At 37.6% G+C, this 25,034-nt stretch overlaps 2 protein-coding genes across 2 annotated transcripts in view; one reads left to right on the forward strand and one right to left on the reverse strand.

The window, feature by feature from the left end:
- Positions 1–1,437, forward strand: part of RPP30 (ribonuclease P/MRP subunit p30) — a 23,270-nt gene extending 21,833 nt beyond the window's left edge. Inside the window, exon 11 of the mRNA XM_015825956.1 lies at positions 612–1,437. Within this exon, the coding sequence (XP_015681442.1) occupies positions 612–727 (116 nt within the window). The 3' untranslated portion in view covers positions 728–1,437. The remainder of the gene's footprint in view (positions 1–611) is intronic.
- A 1,848-nt stretch (positions 1,438–3,285) lies between these two features.
- On the reverse strand, positions 3,286–21,285 carry ANKRD1 (ankyrin repeat domain 1). Its single transcript, XM_015825955.2, has 9 exons — positions 21,150–21,285; positions 18,121–18,300; positions 15,015–15,152; positions 14,816–14,923; positions 9,044–9,142; positions 7,448–7,546; positions 7,210–7,308; positions 6,169–6,267; positions 3,286–4,203 (listed from the first exon to the last, which is right to left on the reverse strand). Exons 1-9 carry the CDS (start codon positions 21,174–21,176, stop codon positions 4,093–4,095), a joined length of 960 nt encoding a protein of 319 aa, XP_015681441.1. The 5' UTR covers positions 21,177–21,285; the 3' UTR covers positions 3,286–4,092.
- Positions 21,286–25,034: the final 3,749 nt, after the last annotated feature.

A 25,034-nucleotide genomic window follows, 5' to 3' on the forward strand; every position in this document is an offset into this window, starting at 1 on the left:
TTGTGTAAACTTCACATTTCTCACCCAGATCAACTCCCAAGTGTCCATAGGTATTGTTTCTCCTATATTTTGAGCCCATTTAATCATACAATCTTTAACTAATTCAGTTTCTGAGTCCAATTCTAATAAAACATTGTATATCCTTTTAATATGTCCTTTGGCACCATCTCTTACTTGCTTCAAAAAATTCCCGTCTTCCGTAACAAAAATGGTCTTTTTATCAATTCGCCATCTATCTTGAATTTGTCCATACAAAAGCCAAGAAAAATTTGGGTTATTTTGCTTCAAAACTTCTATTGATTTTAGGCACCAGTTGCCACCACCACTCTGGTATAACAATTCTTTATATGTAAGTCCCTCCATCACCACTCCTCTAGTTATAGTTTGAAAAATATGTGATGATATCACCCAGAGTGGTAGCTTAACATCAAACTTAAAGAAATACTTTTGCCAAACTCTTAACAATGCAGTCCTTATTATATGATTTCTGAAGGTTTTATCATTTTTTTTCTGCATAAAAAGATAAGCATGCCACCCAAAGTACAGGTCCCATCCTTCGACATTCAAAATCATACGTTTCTATTGGTGTATGAAACATTCTTTAATTTCAGAAGCCAGGAAGACTGCCTCCGGAGTGGTGTATACAGTGAAGAAACCTCAAACTACAGAAGAAAAAGATGATGATGATGATGCTCCACGTAGTAAAAAAGCCAAGAAAGATTTGTGAAGTACAAGTTTACCTCTCTAACATCCAACATCAGACCAAACCTCCATGCTGTCGTACCTTAGGATGGCTAATGAAGAGGAAGAATCCTTATCACTTAAATAGAGACAAGTATATACCTAGGTGAACTCTCTGTATGGACCTTAGAAGCAATATATGATGCTCCTTGAATATTATCCGGTGAAAAATGGCAATATAACACTTGAAAGAAATGGGAGGACATATAGCTGTGCTGTATTTTATAATAATTATATAGTATCTTATCAAATATGACTTTTACTATCCAGTTGCCCACTCTAATGATCAAAACAAGAATTGGCATTCTATATATGTAACCTAGATTTTTTAAAATTGTGTTGGCTTTTATTAATCTGACTACATATGCATGCTGAAAATCATTACAATACCGTGATTTCATCACAGGATTATAATAATGTTACTAGAATTCCACATTTGAGTTCCTGATTACAGAGTTATTAATGCAGCCTACTGCTTGTAACCATCTGAAGAAATTGCAGCCTTAACTACGAGCAAAGTTTCTACCAGTTTACTCATAGCTATAACAGTGGAGCATCCAGATAATTTGTGCAATTTAACTATCCTGGGTTGAGAAATAACCGTGTCTTGCCAGCTGTAGTATGAGACAAAATGAGGTGGGGTCAGAGACAATGTGTATTTGTCTGAAACAAGGCAATAAACGTGTAATAATATAGTATATGTTTTTAAGACTTGTTTGCCCATTTCCATCTCTTCCTGTCCATTTCCAATTGCCATTTCTAATGGCTTTATCACTTCCTAGCAAGATGACAATAAAGCAGTGTTCTAGACGCTCCTAAAGGATTACAGTAAATGAAGAATCTTAAGTAGATGTCACAGTAGCAGTTCTGTTTCGAGAATGCAGCATTTATAATGGATCTCAAATGTGAGTTAAAAGATGGTTCTGTTCAAAGAATGGTGGGTAGAAGGAAGATACTCTTGCTCAGCATATCCAGCATATCAGGAAGCCAAAACTGGGGATAGAAGGTTCAGCACCCCAATATCTCCTGCAGCCTCTCTGCTCCTTCACCTTACTGCTGTATACCTGATCAGAACATCACAGGTAATCTATAGCACAAAGATTGTGCTGTTGTCATGTTATTAGATCTTGACAACAAGCTTGTGGAACATGTGAAGCAGTTGTTCAGGATTCATGTGAGGCTATTGGGTGGATCTAGCCCTGAAACCAGGCATCAGTAGTAATTGCAACGTTGACCAAGTGGCTTGCAATTTGATTTCATGTTTCCGGCTTCCAAAACATTTCAGGTAAATGTTGAAGTTAATCCATATAATTTGAATTAGGGCTTTATTGTTTCTATGTCCATGCAATGACGCATTTGTGCTATTTTCTTTTGGGATAAGCTATGTCACATAACATGCTGAAGAATTAGAATTAGAAATAACCAACGAAACAACAGCAGATAGAAAAGCAAAGTTAACTCTAGTATATGCCAACTTCACTACTCTATATCCTTCAGTATGTTTCTTTCATTGCAAACTATCTTTCCTCCACTGCCATACATTGCCTTTTTATCTCCTTTTGAGGATCTCATCAACTCCATAGAGCTGCAACTTTTATTGATCTAGCATCTCAACCTACATATTCATTCAAATTCATTCATGGCTTGCGTATGGCCATACCACCTCAATATGCTGCCTTCACAGTGGTTACTGGTCATCTTGTATTCAGTCTGCTTTCATTCAGCACCCATTCAAAACTGCTGTGGGTTTTCACCATAATTACAGAGATGAGGAGGACCAGAGAGCCTCAACGGTATTTAGTATCGTGGCAAGCCATGGTTTACTTAAACTTTAATTGCTCAGATTGCACCACCATGGGCTTTGTTCATGTAACCTTCTTAAGCCAGTAACAATATAATTGTCAAGCTCGAAGCCCAGGTATGATGTTGCCACTATTATTGCTTCCCAGCTTGCCAATGCGCTAGGGGAGAGGAGAGTGGGAAATGGAATGCAGGCTCCAAACAATAAGTCAGCCCGAATGAACCAAGGACGTTTCAGCAGGTGTTTGCAAACCCACAGAGACACTTTCTCATAACAATATTTTGACACTCAATTGGACCGTGTGACCAGCACTAATAGGGTGAGGGAGGATTCTATAATTATAGTGGTTTGTGCAGGAAATAACCAGAGCTGGTTTTGCTTTCATCTGTGCCGAAATGATTTACTCAATAAAGTTTTGCATTAAGAGATTGGATTGTCTCGACAGTGCTTGCTCAGTTGGGTTCGTCAGTCGGAACATTGACAATAGTACCATAATTGACCCCAAATACTAAGCCACAGCTCAACAAATGGTATCATAGTTTGGTGCAATTGATCCAATCAGTGTCAGTAATTTTGAATATTGGCTATCTGATTTGAGAAGGTAAAGATTTGTCATAGTTTTAACTGTTTATAACCTCTAATGCTTATCTGAGAATTGGCAACCATTTTTTTGTTAGCTGATGGAACATAACAATCTTCAGACAAATAAGTAAAGTATTCAGGCAGAACAAGCCATTCTCTTATTTAAATCTTATAGGGAATTTAATACAAAATGTACATAAAAAGCCATAGAAATATACAGAACTTTTCTTGCATTACCGAGCATGTAAAAATAACTGCATTTTCTTCTAATTCACTTCAATACCTTCCTTTATGTAACTTTCTAATTTGAACTTTGTAGTTCATTTTCCACTATTTTGGGTAAAACTGGTCTACCCTTAATAAACTTTAAAATAAACCAGATCTGTTCCTTTTTCATTCTACTTCCACTGTTCCTTTCTAATTTCATTGCTTTCCATACCTCTGTTCTCCAGCCCCCGTTCTTGGCTTTAACAGTTTACTCTGATAATAGCAATTCAGCAGAAAAGTTGGGTGACACTTAAAAATTAATTACATTGGAGTTAAGTTAGGGGGAGAGAAGCTTCTTGTGAAGTTGCTAATACATTCAGAAACGTGATTGTCTTGTATAAATGCTCTTGGCTGATTATCATTTCAGTAATCTACAACTCTAGTATCAACATGACTTTTTGAAAGATCAGCAGAGAAACAACAACCAAAGAAACTTCATCCAAGAAAAAGGAAAGAATGGAATACAATATATAAATAGGAATATTAAAATAAAAAAAACCCCTTGAAATCAGTGGAATTGTAACACTCAAGCTGTGCCTTTGAACCTTTTGTCCTCAGACTTATTCCAAAAGCAAAACACTAGCTCGATCAGGCAACGATGGCATCACGTATCAAGGAACTATTCTTCACATTGTTCTTTATGCTGATAATTGCGCCATCTGCAAAGAAACGGTCATTCACTGAAGCTTTGAGTCTGGTCTTCAGAATGTATCTATGGGAGAACTCTTATAAGCATTCTCCTTCAGGTTGTTGAAGATTTCTTTGGTGCCGTTTTGCCACTGTAGCACAAGATCCATTGGAGTTTTCCCTTCCTATGCAAGACAGTCAAGAAAATGTGATTATATTTCTTGGAATGTGATTTTTGCTAGCTTTTATTTTTTGGACTTGATCAATTTCTTGTAGGGTAAAATGAGAGAGCTGTCATATGTCTGGTCACATTGAGTAAACTTGTTCAAGAAGATAGGTGTTTCACACTTCTAAAATTCATGCTCTATCTGTTCTATCTGAACAACGAATGTGCTTCCAGCATACAGTATATAGTAGTATGTGCTGTAGCTTTGCCATAAATTCTTATTCATTCTATCACAGGGGTCTCCAACTTTGGCAACTTTAAAACTTGTGGAAGTTGCCACGGTTGAGGACCCCTGATCTATCACCTATACTTCACTCAAAATCCACAATAAAGATAGTATCTTTATTAGGGCTAACCAAAATACCACAAAAGGATATCTTCTGTTCCAGATGGTCAATCCAGATCCTACCAGTGGTATCCAGCAGAAAATCTAATTATTTTCTCATAAATCTGCCTACTTAAATAATTTTTTTAAACTATTTTATTCAGTTGCCTATATTTGCCCCAAAGAACCAGACCCACCTGCATAAATGCTCAAATCTAGAAAGGCAGTGAGGCACTGCAATATGGAAGGACATCAAATAGGAAAAAAGGGACTTCTTTTACTCATTTTGCAAGCATGTCTTCCTGCAGTGGTTTCAATTAGTTTTAGGATAAATTTCTACAAGATGTTTCCAAATTATAATAAAGTTCCGCTTTGGGTTGCATATTCTGTATAAAATCTTCAGCCCTAACGAAAGCCACATTAACAAATAAATAGTGCAGAAATCCCAGTTTATAAAGGAGATGGAATGAGAAAATACTTTAGAAGAGACATGTACGCTGCAGCTGTTGGCATCTCCTTAAGGGAACCATGTCATTTTTAAAGTTGTTATGGTAGTGAATACACATCTGAACAGGTAGCAGTAGTGTGTGGCAAATCTATTACAGAATATTTGTGCTTCTCCAAATACGTTTCTCCAGGGAATGCCAGACCATGAAAGGGGTTGCTCCCTTAATGGGGTGCTAACAGAAGAAGCAAACATCCCCTCTGAAGCACCTTTTTAGCTTCAAAGCCAAATGGCTTCATAAGGTTAGGCAGAGGGATTTTTTGCACCCCAGATCTGGCATGATTTGCCCAAATCATGCCATGCTCTTGTAGGAATATAGCCAATGCTTCCCTCCACAAAATACAGGTAGTCCTCAACTTACAGGTCATTTAGTGAGCGTTCAACGGCACTGAAAAAAGTGACTTATGGCTGTTTTTTACACTCATGACCATTGCAGCATTCCTTGTGGTCACGTGATCAAAATTCAGACGCTTGGCAACTGGCTCATATTTATGAGGGTTGCAGTGTCCTAGGATCCCCTTTAGCAACCTTCTGACAAGCAGAGTCAATGGGGAAGCCAGATTCACTTAACAACTGTGTTACTAGTTTCACAGCTGCAGCGATTCACTTAATTGTGGCGAGAAAGGTCGTAAAATGAGGCAAAGCTCACTTAACCACTGTCTCGCTTAGCAAAATTGACATTTTGGAGTCAATTGTGACCGTAAGTCGAGGACTACCTGTAGCATTGAATTCCGTCTTTAAAATAGCCTTTTTTAAATTCTGTCTTTTCTGAATATAACAGAATCATTTGGAATAAAAATCAACAGAAAAATATATTTCAAAACAGTAGGAAGATGTTTTGGGAGGAAAAGCCTTGTAATGTATTCATTTTGCAGTATGTTAGTAATGAGTATAATCTGACATGTAATTTGCAATTTGTGGGCTTGATCCATCATATTTAAAATAGATGCAGTAAATGAAACTAAACTGAATCACAGTTACTATAAATACAATTGATTTCAATGTTATCTATATCGTCTGGTTTCAGCGCTTCTAGGTGACTTCAGTTTCACAACAGTGGGGGGAGGGGAGGAACTGCAAAAGGAGGAACTTACAATGTTCTTTACATTCAGGTTAGCCCCATAGAGAATCAGGAGTCGAATCATTTTATATCGATTTAATCTCACAGCATCATGCATTGGAGCATCACCCTCCTAGGAGAAGGAAGGAAAATTGAATATGACAGTCTTGGAGGCTGGTTGTGCACAATTTTGACAATACTTAACAAAAAATGCAACCAAAAGCTATTATAAAAGAGGTATGAAATCATGGCACTGAGTTGGAATGACTGGTTAGAAGGCATCCTGAACACTATTGCTATCCTGTTATAAAAGAACACTACCATTCCTTAAGTAGCTAGAATTCCTATAGCAGTGGTGGCGAACTTATGGCATGCGTGCCAGAGGCGGCACTTGGAGCCGTCTCTGGGGGCACATGCGCCGTCGCCCCAGTCCCGCCTCCCCCCGCGGCCCCCTCCTCACCAGCAACCCTCCTGGAGGAGAGTCGCCCCCAGCACAGCCCGCACGGAGCAGCACATCCAAGGACATAGCCGGGCAGCAGGGACAAGACTCCGCCCTCGCACCCCATAGTGTGCAGATGATGCTGTGGGGTGCGGGCGGAGGGCATGTTGGTTCAAGTTGGTTCATAAGCTTAGTTTCTAGACAGTTATGGGTGTGCTACAACTTTTGGGGGAATATGGATTTGGGTCAGGCTGCGGACAGAGATATCGGGTGAACATCTTCACTTTTAGACATTTAGTCCCTTATTCAGCAGATTTACTGACATGATATTTACAATCACAATGACTTACAATCGAAATTCTGGCTCAGTTATGGATGTAAGTTTACCTCTACTAAAAATTCATGGCCCTGGCATAAAATATAAAAAATGGCTGTTTGGTTGATAGTCATCTCTATTAATGGTACTCATGGGGTACTATTCAACTCTCTTCCTCTATATTTGAATAATTTTTGGTCCACTTTTACAAGCACAAAAGGCCACCATTAGGTTCTTTTTTTTTTTTAGTATTGCCTTCTGATGGGCATTCTAACACCACCTACTCTATCTGTTACCAAGGAAGGAGATAGTATACTTACTCTGTCTTTGGCATTGAGATCTGCTTCACATGCAATGAGATGTTCTCCACATTCATACTGGCCTGTCCTTACTGCCACATGCAAAGGACTGCTGAGCAACTAGTGGAAAGGAAAAAGTGGAAAAAAGCATAATCCATAACTGTAGGCAATAAACTTGGATGGAGAAAAGAATTTCATACAAGCAGGTTCCAGATTCATATCTTCCCTAAACCAAATTTATGGGACAATTATAAAATACCTTGTCTTTGGCATTTCTGTTTATCCCTTTGTTTAAGAGGAATTTCAGGACTTCTATATTTCCGCCTCGACACGTCCAGTGAATAGCCGTTGATTCGAGCTACATCAGAAGAAACAAAACAAAAGACAGGAAATTACAATAATGTAGGAATAATGAAAGCGTAGACCTGTTTTAAAAGTATACAGGCTCTTGGCTGGTCATCCTCTCGATTGGAAAAAACTTTTCAGGTTCCTGGACTCAGAGATTAACTAAAACTGAAAGTTCTTTCAATAAAAAAATCCAGATTTTTCTGGACACAAGTCAACATGTTAAGACAAAGGAGACGATCATTCTAAGATCATGGTGACTCCTGAATATAAACAGTAATTCCTAGTGACCAAAACTTGATTAAGCTGTGCTCATTGAGGAACATAAACACAGCTTTATTCCGGGTTACTATATTCTGTTTTTGACTAGTAGTCCTCAACTTACGACCACAACTGAGCCCAAAATTTATGTTGCTAAGTGAGAAATTTGTTAAGTGAGTTTTGCCCCATTTTACTACTTTCCTTGCCACATTTGTTAAGTGAATCACTCCAGTTCCTAAATTAGTAACACGGTTGTTAATTGAATCTGGTTTCCCCATTGACTTTGCTTGTCAGAAAGGTGATCACATGACCCCGGGACACTGCAACCGTTGTAAATGTGAGTCGGTTGTCAAGCATCTGAATGTAAATCATGTGACCCTAGGGTGCAATGGTCATAAGTGTGAAAAATGGCCATGTCGCTTTTTTCAATGCTGTTTTAGCTTCAAACGGCCATTAAGCGAATTGTTATAAGTCGAGGGCTTCCTGTATTACTTCTTAGTGTCAAAAACAAATGCCTTTCTTCATCTAGTTCTCTGTATAAAACATACCTTTGATTATTAAGCTACAGCCCCCCCCCCCTTTGGTGCTCTCTGGATATGTTCAATTTCTCTTGGACTAATTTAATCACACAGGCAATAGGTCAGAAAGCCCTACCACTTGACTAGAAGCACTTAACTTGGCATGGAAGCCGAGAAAGTCATGTGTATATCATTGCAGCAGAAGCATACCCTTAGATGGCAACTTGTCATGAAGTCCCCTTTATAAATTGTACTGTGCAGTAAACAACAGTCTCCTTTGCAATTACATCTGACCAGAGGTATGCATTGCTAGGATGAATAGCAGGGGTGGAGCCTTATCTGCTGGCCCCACACCAAACAACTCACACCTCTTATCCTGCTCACTTCGTCATGTCAACCTGAAAGTCAACTTGAGAGGACAGTTTGTTGTCTACAAGAGTTGGCTTAATGTGATTGAGAGTATGAATGAAGCAGAGTCCCAGTGTGGCTTCGTTCATAGTCAAGTTAATTTTAAAGACATGTCCACCACCACCACCACAGGACACCAGGAGGCCAGGTGATATGAGATGATACGTTAATTCTGTCTCTTTCCTTGTGTTAGCATACCCTATTAAAAATAATGATGGATAGGCAAATGGGCTCCTTCTCTTTCTCATAATTCTGTCAGGTACTCTACGTGTTTGTGAGAATCAGCCTGAAGAACAGTATTAATGCATGCAGTTTCTGCTTACCATATCCTGGAATTCAAGTTGAGCCCCGGCTGCTACTAACTTTTCCACAATTGCCAAATGTCCTTGTGAGCATGCCCTGTGCAAGGCGGTACGCTTGTACTGTCAATTGAAAGACAGATAGCACAATCAATAATAAACAACTGCTTTTTTATTTTTAAAGCATTATTTCTCCCTCCCTCTTTGTCCTGGTGATTTTCTAACCTATAGCCCTCAGATTTCCTGATGATCCATCATATAAATACTAGCAGAGGTAATACTGTTTAGCTTTCTGGATCAGCCTAATATTAACTAAGTATTTCCATCTAGATTGTGTGTTCTTATGTATGACACCAGCCAGAGCATAGAACAACTCAAAGAAGAAGTGCAACATCGGAAAATGTGGAGAGATCTCGCCCATAGAATTACCGGGGGGGAGGGGAGAGAAAGAGAGATGAGAGAAAAATATTAAGTATTGGATGTAACTGTCTATGGAGGCAGTTGCTAAGGTGCTTTTTCAAGAGGCAACTAGACTTTCGGGACTTCCGGTTGAATCGCCGGCGCCGATGGCAGCTTCTCCATAGGCTGCCCTCCCCGAAGAAATGTGAGCCGCGGGAAACAGCGTTCAACAGCTGTCCCGTGGTTCGGAATCCTCTTCCCCGGGCAAAGGGGGAGAGGTGAGTTTCTCTAGTAGGGGTAGAGCTCTCTAGCCCCCATACTTTTAAAGTGGTGGGGGTGAAGGTGAGCTCCCCCGGAGCTAGGGACTTCTCCATTCTTTGGGCTGCCTTCGTTCGACTGCTCGTTCGAAGCAAGATGCGGATTCAATCTCTGCCTTCAAGGAGAGCGTGAGTGTAATTTTCAAAGGCAGACAGAGCCTGCCAGGAAGATCTGATGGGGATTTTTGTTGAAACCTTAACTCTAAATTTATAATATCTTCTTCTGCTTTCTTCAATTGAATCTGAAGAGCAAAGAATATGGCTGCGGAAGGGCGTTTCTTTTCTCCTCTGCGGTGAATTCATATGAGACTTTCACTTTTTAGAAACTTTCTCTTGGACTTTCTATTAGCTACATTGTATTGATGGAATAGGGTTTTTTTTGTTTCTATCGTTGCTGGGTGTTTTTACAAAAGTTTAAAGTATTTTTAAAAGACTTTTACAAGATTTTATATTATAAAAATATAAGAAGGGAAAGGAAAAGAAAAAAAAAAGTAAAATGGCCTCTAAGCGTGGAGCCTTTGTTCCTCAGAAGATTATTTCCCCCTCTGTTGTCCAAATACCACAGCAGACTAAATCAAGGAGTCCTCCACCTAAAATAAGGAGTCCTCCACCTTCTCCCCCAGTCCCAGCCCCAGCCCCAGCACTTACATTAAAAGATATTCAAGATGCATTAAAGAATACTACAAGACAAATAAGAGCAGAAATGGAAGACCTGTTTGAAAAGAAGCTTGAAGAGAAGAATGTAGAGATGAGAGAAGACATATTGTCAGCATTGCAAGGCTTGGCTGGGCATGCAGAACACATTGAAGGAAGGGTGGATGAAGTGGAAGAAAATCTTGAGTGCTTGGATTTTAGAATGGAGAAAGTGGAGGAGAATGTGGATTTAATTCAGAATGAGGTCATCTTGTCACAATATAGAGAGATGGAATATGCAGTGAGAATAAGAGGGCTTAAAGAGAATGCTCAAGAGAAATTGGAGGAAATTGCAGCAGATCTGGCTGGGGTTCTGTCCTGCCAACCTGAAGAAATTATGAGAGATGTTGAAATTTTTTTTAGAGTTAATTCATGGGTTGCAAGACAGAGGAACCTTCCAAGAGATGTGGTCATTTATTTTTCTAGAAAGTCTACTCGTAATCAAATTATTCAAGCTTTCTACAATCAAAAATTTCAAGTATTAGGTCAAGATGTTATAATTTTGAAGGAGATACCATCTAAAATACTTAAAAGAAGGAAGGATTTTGCTTTTTTGGCTGAAGAATTGAAGAAGCGGCAAATTCAATTTAGATGGGAGATACCTATTGGGATAATGGTCATTTATATGGGAACCCGCTATCGGCTTAATACTGTGGCAAAGGCAAGGGATTTTTATATCTCTATATTGAAACCGGGTTCACCACCACCTTCAGATTCCAGGAAGGAAAGAATCAGAGAAGGTAAAATTGTAGAAGGAGCTACATCATCATCGTTAAGTAAAGATTTACAAGAACAAGGCCAAGTCAAGCAGCAATCTATGGAAATGAAAGAAGACCCAAAATCACAGAGAATGACGCGTGCAGCTCATAGACGCAAAGAGAGAGAGCAACAACAACTGGAGGTGACACCTATAACACAGCAAGTAATTTCAGAGCCAGTGGGGGGAGCGAGACCGAAAAGATCAGTGATAGCTGATCTGCAAGGAGCGTTCCAGAGGCTCACTGCCACTAAAGATGGCAAGGTTCCTGACATGGAATGTTAATGGTTTGAATTCTCCACAGAAAAGGAAGAAAATATTTCATTATTTGAAACAACATAAAAATGATGTTATTTGTTTGCAAGAAACTCACATTACAGCAAAGGATCAAAAATTCTTGATTAATTCACGGTTGGGTGCACACTTTATAACGCCCGCACCTCAGAAGAGAGGTGGGGTAGTTATTTATGTCAAGAGTGAGTTGTTGCCTAACTTGATTGAATCTGATTTGGAAGGAAGATATGTTTTTATTGACATATTGTTGAATGGGAAAAAATGTTTGATTGTTGGATTGTACGCACCAAATCAACAACAGAAAAAGTTTTATACATTGCTACATCGGAAACTAAATCAAATGGATTATAACTCGGTTATTATGATGGGAGATTGGAATGGTGTTTTGGATGCAAGAAGAGACAAGAAAGGTTCCTGTAAAACATTTAACTCTTTATTGCCTAAAACTTTTTTTGATTTGAAGGATGAACTGGAATTATGAGACATTTGGAGAGAGAGAAATATGGAAGAAAGAGATTTTACTTTTTTTTCGGATAGGCATCAATCCTATTCTAGAATTGACTTTTTTTTAACTACTAATGATTTTTCTTCTAGGGTGAAGAATATTAAGATTTTTCCCAGAACACTGTCAGATCATAGTCCTGTATGGATGGAACTACTTGTTGAAGAACGGAATAGAAGAACTTGGAGATTGAATGAAAATTTATTTAGACATGATATTAATTTGCAGAAATGTAGAGATCAATTGAATTTTTTTTGTTAAATATGTTTAAAGGTACTTCAATTTCAATGGTCTGGGATGCAAGTAANTAAAGCATATATGCGAGGTAATTTGATTTATATGAATAATTTTCATAGGCGTACACAAATGCAAAAACGTAAAGAGTTAGAGGAGGAAATTAAATTAAAGGAGCAGGCATTTATGCTAAACCCATTGGATAATAAGTTGAAAATATCTTTAAAGGTACTTAGGGATCAATTTAATATGTTAATAGCGGATCAGACTGCAACTAGTTTAAGGTATATGAAACATAATACATTTTGTAATGCAAATAAACCTGGAAGGTGGTTGGCTTACCATTTAAGAAAGAAGCAAAAGTCAAGGATTATAGAGGAAATAGACTATAATGGTAAATTGACATTTCAACAAAATTTGATTAAAAAGAGTTTTTTGGATTTTTATTCAAAGTTATATGCTTCTGAAAATATACATTATGAGGATATAGATAAGTATCTACAGCAGGTACACCTACCTAGGTTGTCAGATAGTCAAAAAGAAAAAATGAATTGTTTAATCACGTTGGAGATTAAGGTGGCAATTAAGCAATTAAAAGTTGGCAAAACCCCAGGTACAGACGGATTAACAGCAATTTATTATAAGATGTTGTCTGAGGAAATGATAGGGCCATTAAAGGAATTGTTTAATAGTATCTTGATGGGCAAAGAAATACCTCCATCATGGAGAACTGCCTTTATATCTTTAATTCCAAAGGAGGGTCAGGAACTGACACAACCTAAGAATTATAGACCTATATCATTATTGAACACGGACTACAAGATTTTCTCAAAGGTATTGGCAAATAGATTAATGCAAGTGTTACATCAATTGATTCACAGGGATCAGTCCGGATTTATTACTGGAAGATATATGAAATATAATGTAAGACAAATTATTAATTTAATTGAATATTTGGATAAGAATAACCAAATTCCGGCTGCTTTTATTTTTTTGGATGCTGAAAAAGCATTTGATCAAGTGGATTGGGGTTTTTTTGTTTCAAGTAATAGAAAGAATGAATTTGGGGGATAAATTTTTGTCTGCTATTAAAGCCATTTATCAACAACAGTCAGCTCAGATTATAGTTAATGGGGGATTAACTGAATCGTTTAAAATTGGAAAGGGAACCAGACAAGGATGTCCACTATCACCACTACTCTTTGTTTTAACAATGGAGATTTTGCTAATTAGAATCCGGGAGTCCTCCATTATAAAGGGAATTAAGGTTAATAAAATAGATTATAGGCTTAGAGCTTTTGCGGATGATTTGGTGTTAACATTAACTCAGCCGCTAGAGTCAGTAATTGATATGATGGAAATTATAGGTCAAGGTGGCATCTGGATCCACAGAAATTGTCTTGTATGTATTCTAACTTACAACCCAAGTGCTGGAGATGTGGAAATTTAGATGCAACGTATTTTCATATGTGGTGGACATGTAAGGTGGTTAAAGCATTTTGGATTAAGATTTGGTGGAACATTCAAAATATTTTTAAGAAAAAGATAAAATTTAAACCACAGATATTTTTGTTGAGTATTTTGGAAGATTTGGATGCAAAAGAAATGGAGTTGATGTTAAATCTTATAACGGCTGCAAGATTGTTAATTGCTCAACATTGGAAAATGAAAGGTTTACCTACTATAGAAGATTGGGTAGTTTAAAGTCTCAAACTTAGCTGAAATGGCCAAGATTTCCGCTTATGTGAAGGATTACTCACAAGAAAGATATATATTGGTTTGGAGAAGATGGATTGTTTATATTGAGTCGAAATATGGAACAAAAAAATGTCATCTGGTTTTTGAATGAACTTCTGATTTTTAATATTTAAAACTATGTTAAAATGATGGTATTTAATAATTGTACATTTGTTTTAAAAGAGAGTTAAAGGAAGTTATAGATTTGTTAGATTAATAGTTGATTAGTGTTAGTTAGATTATGATTATTTTATTGTTAATCCTGTGATTGGCTCTGGGAAGTGAGGGGGGGAGGGAGGGAGGGTTGGGTTTGGGGGGAGGGGGGATTTATATTGTAAAATTTTATAAAATTTTCAATTAAAAAAAAAAAGAAGCAACTAGACTTTCTTTGTTTTTCCTCGAAGACGGTTCGCTTCTCATCCAAGAAACTTCTTCAGTTCTGACTGAATGGTGGGGAATGGAAGGATTTATTCCTTGCAGTCATCTGGTCATTGGCACTCATTCTGAGAGCTGTTGATGCCACTTGGAGGTTTATCTGGGCCTTCAGGGTCACCTGAATAGTGCAAACGGATGTGGAACTTTTTTGGAATTGCTGAACTGCTATTGGATGTAATGCTTAAGTCAGACTTTTTTTTTGCAGTGTTGGTGGAAGAAAGACTGGATTACACTCTAAGAAAATGACACTACAAAACTATTTTGAAAGTTGTTTTCTCCCCTCCCAGAAAAACCTGGAAACTGGAGGTAGAAAGTTTAGGATGTTTCAAAGGCAACAATCCATTGAGCTACAGCTTCTAGTATCCTTGGGGGAAACTGTTTAACTGGGATCAAACAAATAGTACAGAAATCAGTCAAAGCCAACATACCTCATCACAAGCATCTGGATCCCCTTTGTCTGCTAAATACTTTTCAATCACTGCCATTTTGTTCTCCAAGGCAGCTTTTAAAAATGTGGGGACATCTACAGGTCCTGTCTGATATAGAACAGAAAGAGATCATCATTATTTGGGGATGCCACTAAATACAGAACAGAAGAAATTAAAATACTTTGTCACTTGAACGTACTATAGCTTCTTGCTCAGGCTCCTTGTCAACCAGCACTTTGACCTTCTTAACTTTTTTCCTTTTCTTCAGAGTGATGATTTTTTCAAGGTCTTCCAAATTTTCAAGCTTTGTTCTCGCCTCTAGTTTCTTTTTTTTGAGCTGGACAAAAGGAATGAACAATACAGTAAGATGGTTTGCATTTGACTGTCATGAAAGAAGCGCAGTATATAGTATTATCAATATATGACTCTCAAGAAATCTCAAGCATTTCCAACTATGTTAAAAGGAGGAAAGGATTCATTCCCTCTTGATTTCTCTTGATTTCTTTTAGTATCCCTGTCTCTCCCCCACCTCGCTGATGCTCCAGGGCAGCGTCCAGCAATTACGTCTCAGAGTGTTCAATGAGTACATTTCTCTAAAGGAATCCAATGGTTGCATCAGTTTTAATTGTGAGATTACTGGGGTTTTTTATTTGGATTTCTTAAGCTCACTAGCCATAAGCTTAGGTGTCCAGCTGATGTGCAGGAGTACAGATTTTAAAAGCTATGTGTCAACGCTGCAAATACGCTGCTGTAATCTTAAATAAATGCTTTTAGGAGAAAAAATGCCTGAAAGTCCTCTTAAGTGTTTCGTTACTCAGACACATGACACTATGTTGTCAATAGGCATGCACAGAAAATAGCCTTGAGAAGTAGAAACAACCATGGATTTTGTTTCTGAAAGTGATCTTCTTCCTGAGATCTCAGTAAAGAGAATGTTGGACATGAGGTCTTGTACAATAATTATACTTGTAATTAGGAACAGTGCATCTGCACTGCTAATAAATGCATCACTAAATATATTAGATTAGAAGGTTGAATACTTGATTGCAGAGGTAAACTTACTCTATAAAAAGTTGTGATAAGAGTAACTTTGGGGGGGAATCTAGAGGGAGAGCTGAGAGCCAGTTTAGTCTATATTGGGTCAAGGTGTTAGACTTTAAAGCGAGAGACTCATGTGGACTAATCCTGGCTTAGGCACAAAACCAGCTGGGTGACTTCGGGCAGTTCTTCTCTCTCAGCCATAAGAAGAAAGCAAGGGCAAGCCAATTCTGAAAATGCTGTTGAGAAAATTGTGTGGACTTGTCTATGTAGTCATGAGGAATCATGACTGGTTTGAAGAAGTGGGGTGGGGGAGAGAGATTGTAGTAAAGATGCATTTTGAAATTAGTTGATCAAGAATTATCTTCCAAAAGAAAATATGCAAAGGGCCATTGGTGCAATAACTATTGTACATTATGGAATAGATTGTCACTTGATGTTGCACTCATTAACACCTTGTGAAAAATCACTTGAGCTGCTATCCTGTAAGAAAGGTGTGTCAGCTTGTATTTAAAGCAGACACAACATACTCCTAAATGGTTCTCAAGTAACTCATAAATGCATCATGTAACAGATTGTTGCTGCTTACTCATCTACAGATCTTACCTTTGAAGGACTAGCAGGAGAATTTCAGGAGCATGTTCTAGCCAAATATCATTTGGCTGAATCAATACATTTCTCAATTTGATCTATAATGTAACACATTAAAGCCCTTCATGCCACAAGACTTGGTTACTTGCAGGGTGAACCTGTTTCTGAATAAGTTTGTCTACTTGAGAACATCTGTTCTGGATCTTCTCACTTAAACAGTCTCATGTAGCAGCACCCAGAAGCCCACTTGATTGCCATGCCTGCCCTATGGAAGAGCCTTCCCCCTCAGATTTAGATGGCTCCCACCCTGCCTGCCTCTTGGAAGGATCTGGAGATCCTATCCACCATGTTAACCCAGATACTAGGTCAGAAGATTTTGTATTCATTTAATTTGTTTTCAACTGTTCAGGGCTGTTTAAAATTACTGTATCTCTAGCACAAAAAAGTTTTACTGTCTTTTAATGTCTTTTTCAGGTTGCTGTTTGCTGTTTTAATTGTGTGTGCCATCCTATGTTGCATGTTGATTGAGTGTCTATGTAAATTGATTTAATACAATAAATAACTAAACAACACAAAAGCTGATTCCTGCGCATTCTCAGAGGGACAGTAGACTAACATATACACAAATCCTGATCAGTTTTTCTCTTCTAATGCTTCTGAATCTATCCAGGGGGAGCATATCAGACCCTTTGCCATGGGTTCAGACATTATTGATTATGATTAACATTATGATCATTTACATTAAACCAAGAGCAATATCAGTTACATCTGTAAATCAGTGGGATATTTTTTTCCAACAATTTTTTCCATTTAAGTTCTAGTCTGATGATTTGCTACTAAAAGCTTTAGTCTCTCTCTACCTCATCATCCTGCAGATCTGTTAGGACATCAATTTCTTGAGTTCCATTCTCTTGGGACTTCTGGAATGTTCTGACCCAATATATCTAGAGCAGACATGTCAAACTCGCGACATCACATGACGTTGCGCTATGTATCGTGACTTTTTCCCCATTGCCAACAATGGGGTGGGCATGGTTTCAGTATGATGCATCCGGCCCACAGGCCAGCAGTTTGACATGCCTGGTCTAGAGGATGCTAGTTTGAGGAAGATTGTCCTAGTGAGATTTGGTTTGTTTGTATGTTTGTTTGTTTTGGATAAGGGTATTCAGACAATCATTTGCTGTATGTTAGGAGCAGAACTACAAACATTTGAGTTTTCTAATCTGATATTCCTTTTTATAGGTAACTAGATAAGAAAGCAAATAAACCTGCCACCACCTATAGCATCTGAGGAGTGTTTTGAATGATACTCATATGGACCAGTATCATGTAGTTTCTGTGGTCAATCTTATCTGATGCTCCATGAGTAGTAGACATTGTCCAGATTTTCGAAACAAAATTTCCCCAACTTGAAAATTGTGTTACATCATGAATGCAAAGACTAGGCATTCCCCAGGGATTCTTAAAAGCTCATCCTTTTAGTTTTTTTCAAGTCTCAAATTCCTGGTTTCCCCATTATAATTAAGGTTGACTGAACATTTTTTCCTAATCCTGATACAGCATAGTGCTACCAGACTATGTAGGCTTGTTCAAATATGATTGTAAGCAGAGAACAACAGTAAATCAAAACAATGCTGAAATATTCCCAGAAGATAGATAAAAACTCATTATTTTACCTCAGCTTGCAGCTCCTTCTCTTCTTTATAAGTCAGATTGCGCTGTGTTACTGAGGGATCAATGATTGTCTTCAGGTCTTCTTGTTTCTCTAATCTCACTGTAGCTTCATATTCTCCATCTCTGAAGTCTTCCGGAAGGAAATCCCCCGTTTCTCTACCTTCTGTCTTTTTGCCTGTCTTCTATCAAAGAAAACATGTGTCTTAAGATTAGAGTTGCAAAAGGTTGTCCCTGACAAACCAAGACATGGAGAAAACTTATAAAAAACAGATTGTACAGTACAACCACAGAAAGAACTTGTTGACAAAAAAAAGTGAAATCGATGTCCCAAGATTGTCATGACAGGCAGAGCCTTGAGGAAATGGTAAGTGAACTGGTAAGAAAGCATAAGCTGTACTGCTGAGTGCAATAGTATATTTGCAATCAAGTATTTGTGGGAAAGGTTAATCATCAGGGTATTCAGAAGAAAGGATGCTGAAAAAAAGGAAACAGTAGAGGCAACAGATTGCAAAAGAGAAACCTGAAAGAAAAGTAGATGACTGTGATTATTCCTTAAGAATAGCATACTCAAATCTGTTGGGAGATAGGACAAAATAGCACTAGTAGGATAGTTATCAAGAGACTAAGTGGCACGCTGGCTGAGGAATTCTGGGAGCTGAAGTCCACAAGTCTTAAAGTTGCCAAGTTTGAAGACCCCAGCTGTAGACTGATTGCCACTGTGGACCATGGACGTATTGGGTTGCAACATCTGACACTCACATTAGGATGCTTGCCATCGTAGGAGCAGTGTGACCTGCAACAATGGAAGCCCAGAAGCTTTGAGTGATGTCAGGAAAGATTTTTAGATATTAATGTGAATTAGCCATACAATTGCTTAACTAATACCAGAAATGCTACAGGTTGTCCTCGACTTATGACCACAATGGAGCCCAACATTTCTGTTGCCAAGTGAGACAATTGTTGAGTTTTGCCCCATTTGACAACCTTTCTTGCCACAGTTAAGTGAATCACTGCCCTTGTTAACTTAGTAACATGGTTGGTTAAGGGAATCCGGCTTCCACGTTGACTTTGCTTGAAAGAAGGTCGCAAAAGTTGAATCACATGACCCCAGGGACACTGCAACCATCATAAATGTGAGCCAGTCGGCAAGTGTCTGAATTTTGATTGTGTGACCACGAGGAAGCTACAAAGGTCGTCAGTGTGAAAAGGGTCATAAGTCACTTTTTTCAGTATCGTTGTAGCTTCAAACAGTCACTAAATGAACTGTTATAAGTTGAGGACTAACTGTGGTTGCCTCAACTAAGCAGTTGTTGCCCTAATGGTATGATTGCTAGCCACCTCTAACTAAGCACTGGCCTCAGAACAGACAGATAGAAAAGGGAGTGAGCTTGAATTAGAACACAGAATATTGAAGGAAAAATGTGTGCCCTTAATACAGTTGTATTAAATTTAAAATCCAAGCCTGCAACATTCGCAGTAGGCAGCAGCTAAAGTTAGAGATTGCTATACCTCACTGAAATCACTGAAACAACTCAGTGTGACTTCTATAAATCGCGGTGCTTCCAGTGGGTTTTAGTCACGACTATGTTTAGCTGGATGAAGAGAAATGGTGGAGAATCCATCCAAGAATGCAATGGGGCATGTTTGTTTTTTTTAAATATCTTACTCCCTTGTTCCTCCCTACTCTCTATAGACTGACAGACTCCTATGCCATCTGCTTTTGAAATCCTTTCTGGCTTAGAAAAAGCTTAAAGAGACTTGGGGTCCTGTGTTTGAGAAATAAAAAAAATCTCCTGGGCTACACAAAATTTGCCACATTGTTCTTGAGTCCACACCAGCTTTGTTTGCGAGTTGCTAACAAACTATATATACATTGAAAATATAGAAATCCACATTTTATGAAAGATCTCTTTCAGATCAAACCACAGTTATGTTCAATCCAATTAAATTCAATAATAATACACTCAGGAAATTACACAGGACTTACCCATATACTTTCACTTTTTTATTTCTAGACCCAATATGCAACAATCCAGGTTGTCATACCCATATTCAATGACAGATTAAGCTCAGAGTGGTGGAATAGCTAAAGGGTTTGCTTATTTGCCAGAATAAATATGTTGTGCTATAATTACAGCTAAAGTGTTTGAGATAAGCAACTATTTCAGAAACACTTCTATTTTCTTTCCATTCCTTCGTTGCCATTTGCTACCATTAATAACTCAGTCATAAACAGCAGAGGTGACTAGAGGCCTATTAAACCTGGGTCATTTAAGTCCTGTTTTAATTCTTTATTGTGTTGTCTGGAATGGGAGTCAGAGCCAGACTTGTGTGCCTGGCATAGTGCAAGCGTAGCTGAGAATACTTTGAATCACAAGGGCTGTTTTAATAGCTGTGAACCCATCACACTCCTACTGTTTTGTTGCATTTTCTTGTGAACTATCTTGAAAGTCTCAATATGGCAAAAGATGGCATACAATAAATATCTTCTTTTTAAAATTTTGTTGGCACTTAAATAAGACCAAGCTTTTTTTTAAAAAAAAAAAATAGTTTGCAAGGTAAACTACAGCACAGTGTATTTCTACATAAACTACTATTATTAAATGTAAAACATGTATTTAATGTAAAGATAGATCATTTCTTCAGTGATAATTTCAGCAATAAAAAAACATTTCCCTATTGGCTTTCAGAATTTTACACACATCATCATTCCACTAATCCTCATAATAATCTTTTAACATGGAACAATTATCATTATTGTCACATAAAGTTGGTAGTGCTAAAAACTATGGGACAACAGCTCAGCTAAGGCCATATTCATATGTGAATTGAGATTCAAATAGTAGATTTTTGTGACCACACCCATTCACAAATGACATTTTCATTCCAATATAAATTTCCCTTAGCATGAATTCACCTTCTATCCAAAGGATACAATTCCTTTGACATGATGTTCACCCCACATGCTATTGCACTGGAGATGGTGCCCACCTTTAAAAAAAATTATCACATAAGGTAGTTTGATGCTTACCAGATCTTCTACCAGGAGCATCATCATTGTGGCTGTTGGCTGATGAAAAGCTGATAGTGCAGTGCGGTATTCCTCCCAAGAAAGATGCCTTTACTGTCCAAGGCAACTTGACTGAGACATGCCAAGCTCTGTTAGTTTATATATCTTTGCAAAAACTTCTTCTGCGTGAGATAATCTTCCAACCTAGGAATCTAAACAGTTCAGCAATAGGTGTTTTCACATTCCAGGCATATTAACTAGCCAGATCTAGTGTCAAGGATAGGAATTGGAGGGGGTGGGTGGGTTGAAGGAGGGTGAGGGGAAGAAGAAAAGTCCTGCAGTGTAACGGCACTGAATATCTGAATCAGTATGAAATACAAGAGCTTCATTCCATTGGCAGTGACTAAATAGTTCAGCAATGCTAGTCATGCTGGCTGTCCGGTGTCCATTAAGACAGCTGTCTGCAGATACCACCCTTATCATAACTGGCTTCCACATGAACAACAGACTCCAGAAGAAAAAAAGACAAGGCAGCCAGCCCTCGTTTAGTGGATAAACAAAGAAGTAGGTCAACTAATGAAAAAATAATTATTTTTGCGATAGTATGCTCTAGGGTTTATAAATAGTTCTGTAGGGAAATGTAATTCTTCCCCCTGCCCCCATCCCCCCCCCCCAGTCTCTCTCATACACACATACACACTTATCATGATGTCACTTGTCTATATTTGTCAAGAAGAATTTTCTGAGGGGATTATGAAGCCAGAGTGATGTCTCTGGTGCTAAAAGGACTGGGTGACATGTTAAGTTACCATCAAGATAAGAACGCAGAACTCGCCTGCTTTTCATTTCCTCTGGAATCTGTCACTGCTTATAAACAGGGATTATGAGTTCTGATTTAAAGGGGCAGGAAGGTGAAACTGCAATTTAATGTAGATAAAGACTTCCAACCAAATTGGAAAAGACAATAATTTTTTAAAAAGCTAACTCTCGTCAAAGGCATGCTTTTTAATGAAGAATTTATGGTGGACATTGGAATTTTGGACCTAACAAAATATAAAAGATGCAGCAGGTTGATAATATTCTGATCTGTGTAATCAGTCCTCACTAAAAGCCATTTCAAAAGTTCATGTATTGGATTCTGAAACTATTTTCCATCTCCATGTGCCTTAGGCAATGTGTAGCTTTTTTTAAAAATACCCTATTCTTAAAAAAAAAGAATCAAAGTATAAATACAGATCTAATAAGCTACAGTAAAGAGAAAGAAACATCCTATTAAAATCAATAGTCATATTAGCAGCAGTAATTTCAAATGAGTATCCTCTGTAACCTATCTGGGTCCAACTTTACTGCACTACTACATAACATTGCTAAATAAAATATTCTTCTGATAGCCATTTCTTTGCCAGAAGCATTCTCAGGAGGAAATAAATTGAAATAGGGAAGGAGTCAGAAGATGTGCTTAAAGTGGTTGTCTACAAAAAGAGGAGCAAAGTCAAGGGCAAAAGGAGGAAATGGCATTTTATCCTTCAGAAAAATATTGGAGGACATTCCGTGGCAGAGAAACAGATGCTGGGCTAATATTACACAGGTTGGTTAGAACATGGACATGGCCTTAACAGAACTCACCAGTCTTTTTATGGATTTACTAATTTGCAACAGAGACACAATTTCAAGAAATAATGTTAATAAGTGAACAAAAGGAATTACTAAAGCTTTACAATTAGTCCTCAATATAACATTAAGAAAAGATTAATTAATAATTAAGAAAGTACAGTATATTGAGTTATTTTTATGGTATAAAAAAGAATATAAAATTTTGAGCTTAGTGCCAAAATCTCTAATCTCTACTGTATTGTGAAAAGGAGGAGGAGGAGGAGGAGGAGGAGGAGGAGAAGAAGAAGAAGAAGAAGAAGAAGAAGAAGAAGAAGAAGAAGAAGAAGAAGAAGAAGAAGAAGAAGAAGAAGAAGAAGAAGAAGAAGAAGAAGAAGAAGAAGAAGAAGAAGATATAAAATGTTCGTGTACTTTATGCACATATTTGTCCATTTCTCTGTGTGAAGTTGGATAATATTTGTTGAATAATAATCTTTTTTCATAAATCTGACACCTGCACATCATTTGTCATAAAAAAGCAGGAAATATTAGAAGCTGCTTTAGTGTGCCTTTCCCGTATTGCATTGTCTGCACTGATTGATAGTTGTTCTCAGAGTTTCAGACTAAGGGTTTTCCAGGGATGAAATCTGGGTCATTCTACATGAACCGCACTGTCCTAGACAATTAATTTCTAGCCTCAACTTTGTCTGTTTAGGGAAGGTGCTGGAGAAGGTGATTAGCTCCAGCTGTTTTACTGGGTATGAAGAAATAAATGGAATATTTGTTAAATGTGTAGATGACACAAACTAGTTGAGATTGTTAATGTTTAGAAGGTAGAAACAAATTTCAAGAATATTTGATAAGTTAAGGAAATGAGTGTCCCAAAGGTGCTTTTTCAAGAGGCAACTGGACTTTCTTGTTTTTCTTTGAAGATGTTTTGCTTTTCATCCAAGAAGCTTCTTCAGCTCTGGAAGCTTCTTAGATGAGAAGCGAAACATCTTCAAAGAAAAAGAAGAAAGTCCAGTTGCCTCTTGAAAAAGCATCTTTGGGACAACCATGACCTGGATGATTGAGAATCTCCATAGACATTAAGGAAATGAGCTGAAAGTTCCTTGTTTTAATGATATGCAAACAAATATAAATTAGTAATAATACTTCTGAAACCAATTTTAAATTTTAATTGATTGCAAAATTAATATATGATCAATCATTCTTTTAGGCTGAACCAATAGAAATAGTAATAATGGTTTCCAAATTAAAAGAATAATTCCATTGTATCCATAATGCGCTGGTTAAACCCCACTTCAAGTATAGTGATCAACCCTGACCATCAGATTTAAAGGTTAGCGAAAATAAATTAAAGGCATTGAGGATGATTTGGGACTGGAAACTAAAGTTCTTTGAAATCAAATGAAGGAGTTCAATATGTTTTGCTTTGAGAAAAGACGGCTGGGGTCAGGGAAAGAGTATTTATTTGCTTATTTGACTCATATGTCTACCTAGCTTAGGAAATCATGGTTCAGTACCTAATGGAATGTATCACAGCAGAAGACCATGCTTTGTTTCAAACAGTTTCAGAAGATAAAACATGGAATAACAGTTTTGAAAGTTTGGTAATAATAATGAGCAATTTGATAACAGAACCAATTTCCTAGGGAGGATAGCAGGTTTTCTCACTGGAGATGTTTAAGTAGAAACTAGATGGTCATCTTTGGAAGATGCTTTAATTTGGATGAACAGGGGGCTAGACACAATGGCTCCATTTTGATTCTATGATTCTTATGTTGCTTCAGTTATTTGTGAGAAGCCAGGATAGAAATTTTAAAAAGCAATAAATATAATCCACTTTAATTTATTATATCTTCTACTGAATGTTGAATGATCTCCAAGGGATAACTAAAATTCACCTAATGACAATGAAAGTATTTGTTCAAGAAAAACAACGTTGGCCTGCTCAAAAGTGGTCTTCAAAAGTAGTCATCTCCTACTGAAATCAGTAACCGCAGGCTATTCAAAAATGCATTTCTTTCCTTACAATGCAACTGTCCTCACTCCCACCAACAAATATGTATGTTTGTATGTATGTGTAAGTGTGTACTCATATCCTGCTGAAAGTTGGAGGCAGTGCAGAATGACTCTCAGAATCCATTATAATTTCATAGACTCCATAATAGTTTAACTGCTCTCCATTGATCGTATTTCATTGATTACTCTATTAAATAAACTTCCTGCCAATCCTTTTCAGAAATATCTTTGTTAAGTTGCAGTTCTCAAGACATTTTCAAAAGGCTGATTATTAAGTTCTTTGAACTTCTG

The sequence above is a fragment of the Protobothrops mucrosquamatus genome, unplaced genomic scaffold, assembly GCF_001527695.2.
Source record: "Protobothrops mucrosquamatus isolate PMUCROS unplaced genomic scaffold, P.Mucros_1.0 scaffold2895, whole genome shotgun sequence".
NCBI classification, from domain to species: Eukaryota; Metazoa; Chordata; class Lepidosauria; order Squamata; family Viperidae; genus Protobothrops; species Protobothrops mucrosquamatus.

Coding starts and splice junctions, on each gene's coding strand:
- ANKRD1 (XM_015825955.2), bottom strand. CDS start 21,176: ATGATGATGCTCCTGGTAGAAGATCTG. Junction 14,924..15,014: donor AGCCTGAGCAAGAAGCTATA/GTACGTTCAAGT, acceptor GTTCTATATCAG/ACAGGACCTGTAGATGTCCC. Junction 7,547..9,043: donor AACTTGAATTCCAGGATATG/GTAAGCAGAAAC, acceptor CTTCTGATGTAG/CTCGAATCAACGGCTATTCA.